Below are 5,345 nucleotides of genomic sequence, written 5' to 3'. Positions count from 1 at the left end.
AAAAAAAAAAAAAGAAGAAGCATGAACTGATAACGAGAAATGTAGCAGCACGTAGCGCAAGGGAGCCTTCTCCCATATAGTGCACATATATGCACATAGTGGTTTTCTTGTGCCCGACTTTTTATGAGACCCTTTTTTTTTTTTGTTTTTTTTTGTCCCCTCTCCAGTTGGTTACCTTTGCATTTATGTAGGTTTGCAGTAACACCATCGCAGCTTCCACACAGCAACGTGCCCATGTAAAAAACATATCAGGCGATATTTCGCGGGAGAATCCTTTCCCCATTTTGTGCGCTAATGTATGTGGCCCCTTCCTCTTCCTCTAATCGGCACAGTCCATTTCGCATGAACGGACAGATAAACTCATGCGGTGAAAAGATAAAATATTACGTTCTTTTAAAGCACGCCATGTAACCCTCACGGGGGGGAGGTATGGGAGTGTTTACTTTACCAACCAACAGACTTTATTCAACCCTACCCCCACACACACAGTGCACATCATGTGAAAGGGTTTCATCCCTTTTAAGAGAGTAGACCATCTGGACAAACCAGTGGTTGGCCCCCTTTTCTGTTCCTTGGTCCATTCTTCCAACCGTTTAAACGGGTTTCCCATGTGAGATACCTCCTCAGAGTGTTTGTTCCGCGGAGGGTAGGGAAACTTAAGCGGGTTGAAAAGGACAGGGGGGCGAAATGGGAAAATGGCAATTTGGACAATCCTGTTGTGGGTGCAAAACACATTTGAATTGAAGTGCTCCAAAAAGGGAAAGACACCGTTGTGTGATCTGCCAAATGGAGGGATACATCTTTTATCTTTTTTTTTTTTTTTTTTTTTTTTTTTTTTTTTTTGCCGCTATTTTACTAATTGACTGGTGTTTTTTTTTTTTTTTTTTTTTTTTTTTTTTGCTTCCCCGCGCAGGGGACAAAGCATTGCTTAAAGAAATGACTGTTGCACATGTGTTAATCGAGATGACAAAAAAAAAAAAATAAATAAAATAAATAAAGTAAAAAGAAGAGAATCGCGCAGTGTCTTAGGGTGGGACAAAAAAATAAACGCACAAAGAAAAGAACAAATTAACTTTTACGTCACTTCCAGTGAGCAGCCCAGATAGTGGGGGACAAGCTTAAGTTTGCCACATGCGGATGGGCGGAAAATAGGGGAAGAAGAAAAGCGATGACCGTATTTGGACATGCGCGAAGGTGTTAACCGCATGGTCCGGTGACAATTTTGTTTTATAAAAAATGGAGCGCAGAACAGTGGGGTGTTGGCATGACGACATGCCGATGACAAGACCCCTGTAGGAAGAAGCGACTCGACCACGCTTTCAACCATGAACCACATGGCTTGCTGCTGACTGCACCCACTTGTCCTCTCGCTCATCCATTTATGGTACCCGCGAGACGTCTGCCACTCGATTTACATGTCTCCCTCAAGCGTCCTCCTCTTCCTCCTCCAGAGTCTCTTCCCCCTCACTTTCATCATCATCCTCATCGTCCGGCGAATGGTCCATGTTGCTCATCTGGCGAAAAATGGCATCGTTGGTCAAATAATTTTTGCTAACCAGGAGGATCTCTGGAGTTATTTTTTCTTCAATTGATTCATCGTCGGCATTTTCCTCATCGCAATCCTCCTCCCCCCCCAGACCGTTCTGCTCATTCTTTTTAAAGAAATTCTTCTCATTTGACATTTTTGTAAATAACCGTTTTCCTAATTTTTCTCGAGGTCGCTGGGGGACTTCATCTCCCTCTACATGATCCACCCCGCAGCTAACTTGATCTGTGTCTTCACGAGCGTCATCTGCGCCGCTGTCCACATGTTCTCTGTCCTCTTCAGCCACAGCTGCATCCTCGTCACCCACGCTGTCCACATCGTGTTCTCCCCCCTCCACAATATCAGAGTTGAGTTGTATATATACACATGAGCTGTCGCAAATTTTTTTATCCGATGTGATTGCATGCAAGGAGATGTTTGACGAGTCGACGGTGACGTTGTTTACTTCGTTCACCAAGTGCATGTAGAAGTCCCGATTCTTCTCGTAGTGCTTCAAGTAACTAGCGCTACTAGCCAATTCTGTAAAATTTGTAATTTTTTTTTTTTTTTTTTCTTCTTCGTCTTCTTCATTTTGGGTGGAGACCCAAATGATCTTTTTTTCCATTATGTATAATTTGCCTTGCCCAAGGCTTAGTTTGTTATAAACAAATTCTATGTCCGTGGCTTTGTGCAGCACTGGCTCTGGGCTGCCCTGTTCCAGGGCCCGCCGGCCCTCTTCGCTGAGGCAGTTAAGTGCGACAGGCATGTTAGTGGGAAACTGGGTGCCCTCTCCGGAAGTGTAGTGTGGCGCGTTTCCCCGCCCCCCCCCGGGGCATGTATATACAAATTCGTAAAAAAAAATAAAATACCTACGACGGATGATTTGAGGTTATTTTTAGGATAGGAAGCAACAGGTCAGTGAGGTTGTGAATATTTACGCGGGTTGTTTCCCCTGATGCGTTTTGTTTTTATCTTGCTTGGCTAAGTTGTGAGAATGCAAAATGGTGGGGGTACTCCAGAAAAAAAAAAAAAATAATAATAATAATAAATAAATAAATAACAACAACAGCAGAAACAACAAACAGGGAGAGCAACTCTCGTGTTCCGAAAAAAAAAAAAAACAAAAAAAAAAAATTTTCCTACTTCAAGATGCAGACGAGGGGAAATGCACCCAAGGACGGGTCACTAAAAAAGAGCTTTTCTAGAAAATGCTTTTTTCCAAAGTGCTGCACTTTTTTGTGGCATATATACATCCTAATAGGAAGCAAAACGATAGTTCCTTTTTTTTTTTTTTTCCCTTTTTTGTGTTCCTTTTTCGCTCCGCTCAAATGTAAGCAACGCTCATGGTTGTTCAGAAGTTCCTAACCGTAGACGTATCTGTCTCTTTCATTTAGCACCTTGCATCGTACGAGAGAAACGCGTTTGCAAATGGCTACTTGAGTGCCCTTGCCGCATGGGGAAATTAAACAAAAGGACAGGATGGAAAGAGAGGAAGGGTATACCTCTTCCTGTGTCGAATGCAACATCTTAGTTTCATTTTTCTTAACCTTGTCGATTATCTGAACTGCTTTTACCAAAGTCTATGTGAACGTCTCGTCCCCCTTTTATGCTGCCCTCCAAAAAATGACCCAGGACAGATTGGTCTGCATAGTACATGAACATAACTGCTGTTCAAATGATGACCTAGGTAGAGAGCCCACATGTAATGCCGAGGGGGGAAGAAGTACATTCTTATGGGTTTTTCACACTGCATGTTTTAAGTGAGTCGGACAGCCAAGTGACACCCAGGAGGAACAACTCGCAGCAACGTCAGGCCACACACAACACTCCGCCGAACGGCGTCCATTTCAACATAATGTGCACACCCCTATACACTCATCTTTGTTAGTGGATAATCCTCTGTCGCCTTTTGCACCGGCCAGTTTACGTACTTCCCTGTGGACACATTTCCTATTTTGCGTCACTGCGATATAGTTCAACGGGGGGGAAATGGGCGAAAAAAAATGAGGGAACAATGTGAGCAAAAAAAAAAAAAAAAAAAAAAATGAAAAACGGGGGAGGAAAATATATTGTCCCCCCTTGCACCACCTTCAAATGGCAGAAACGTTATTAAAATTAAGGAGGTGTTGAGTTCATCCCGTTTGCGAAACAGTTTATTTTATTGTATTTCATTTTTTTTTTTTTTTTCATTTCAGTTCATTTATTTTTTTATTCCATTTCGTTTTATTTCATTTTCTTTTTTTTCATTTCATTTTTTTTTTTTTTTTTTTGGTGGGTATCTTCATATCGTTTTCAAAAGCTTCGCCAAGCGCGCGTAGGAAAAGTAGGGCGAGAAATTGTCGGCCGGCCAGAAGAGATACAATTTGACGCCGAAAAGGGAAGGGAAGAATTTCATGCGGCGAGAGGTGAACCTTCGCATGGAGAATAATGCCCAGCGGTGCAGTGTGTATTGTAAAAGTCAGATCTGCACAAGTGGTGAGCGGTGAAACCGCCATCACACGTTAGGCAGGCAGACCGCACGGGGAAGCGGCACGCCGGTAGGTTGACTCGACTGGTGATTACACCAGAGGAGGCCCACAGGCGCGAACGTTGCAACGCCGCTACTGCTCTACTGCTGCTACCGCTGAAGGAGGACAAAATGGTGCGAACGAAAAAGAGCGTGCCCATGCACAACCCCTTGAGCAACCCAGACGGGGTGGGCAGCAGCAACGAACCGACGAACAAGACAGTGCCTAGCAGACCATCACACAAGCAAGTCGCCTCGTCCAAATCAAATAACAACGCAGGAACAGGCAAAGGGACTCGAAGTCAAATTCCGCAAAAGGGTTTGAAGAAGACAACCCGAATTAGGAGGCCCCATAGGTACAGACCAGGTGTATTAGCATTAAAGGAAATAAGAGCATACCAAGCGACTACACAGTTACTCATTCCTAAAATACCTTTTGTTCGAGTCGTAAAGGAGATTACTCGGTTGTTTGAATTGCCCAATGAACAACTGCGTTACACCCCCGAGGCCCTGTTGGCACTGCAAACCGCATCGGAGGCCTACCTGGTCAGTCTCTTCGAAGATGCCTACTTGTGTTCACTTCACGCAAACCGCGTCACCCTCATGCCTAAGGACATACACTTGGCTCGCCGTATCCGCGGCCGCGACTGATAGATTGACAGGCACACAAAAGGACGCCAACAGGAAAAAAAAAAAAAAAAAAAAAAAAAAGGAAGAAAAGCCTTATATATATAACAGAATTGGAAATGTCATGCCCCTTTTTATCATTTATGTAGCAATTTAATTGGACTACCCCCTTTTTATTCTTTTTTTTTTTTTTTTTTTTTTTTTTGCAGATGTGTAACGGAAATTGTAACATTGCACTACAGCTCTATTTTCACTTTTGCTCCTTTTTCCTGAACAGCTCGTTACGCGTTCGTTTGATAATTCCTTCTTTTGCTTGGACCCTTTTTATTCTTTTTTTTTTTTTTTTTTTTTTTTTGCCGCTTCTCGCCCTACGTTTCGTTCTACGTTGTTCCGTTTGTGTTTCTCCCGTTGTGGTTGTAAACAGGAGGGGAGTGAGTGGGGGTTACATAAATAATGTAAGCTCCACTTCCTAGCGCAGTGGACAATTATTAAACAAAAAAGAGAAACCTGCGCAGATGAGAATGACGGGAGAGAACAAGCACTTGTTTGGTCCATTTATGTTTTGTTTTATGTATATTTTTTTTTTTATTTTCTCCTCACTGGGTATTTTTTGTATGCAAAAGAGCAGCAATACGTCATTGTGGCCAAAGCTTGGTAGCTGTTCAGCCGCGTAGCCATCCATGCATC

At 43.1% G+C, this 5,345-nt stretch overlaps 2 protein-coding genes across 2 annotated transcripts; one reads left to right on the top strand and one right to left on the bottom strand.

Annotated features, from left to right (window-relative positions):
- Positions 1-1,424: 1,424 nt before the first annotated feature.
- On the bottom strand, positions 1,425-2,291 carry AK88_04049 (uncharacterized protein; the record flags this gene model as incomplete). Its single annotated transcript, XM_012481659.1, has 1 exon — positions 1,425-2,291. One exon carries the CDS (start codon positions 2,289-2,291, stop codon positions 1,425-1,427), a length of 867 nt encoding a protein of 288 aa, XP_012337082.1.
- A 1,872-nt stretch (positions 2,292-4,163) lies between these two features.
- On the top strand, positions 4,164-4,682 carry AK88_04048 (uncharacterized protein; the record flags this gene model as incomplete). The annotated part of the gene is made up of 1 exon (XM_012481658.1): positions 4,164-4,682. The coding sequence occupies one exon, from the start codon at positions 4,164-4,166 to the stop codon at positions 4,680-4,682; it is 519 nt and encodes a 172-aa protein (XP_012337081.1).
- Positions 4,683-5,345: the final 663 nt, after the last annotated feature.

This window comes from Plasmodium fragile (assembly GCF_000956335.1).
Source record: "Plasmodium fragile strain nilgiri unplaced genomic scaffold supercont1.52, whole genome shotgun sequence".
NCBI classification, from domain to species: Eukaryota; Apicomplexa; class Aconoidasida; order Haemosporida; family Plasmodiidae; genus Plasmodium; species Plasmodium fragile.
This window is presented reverse-complemented; position numbering and strand designations above follow the sequence as displayed.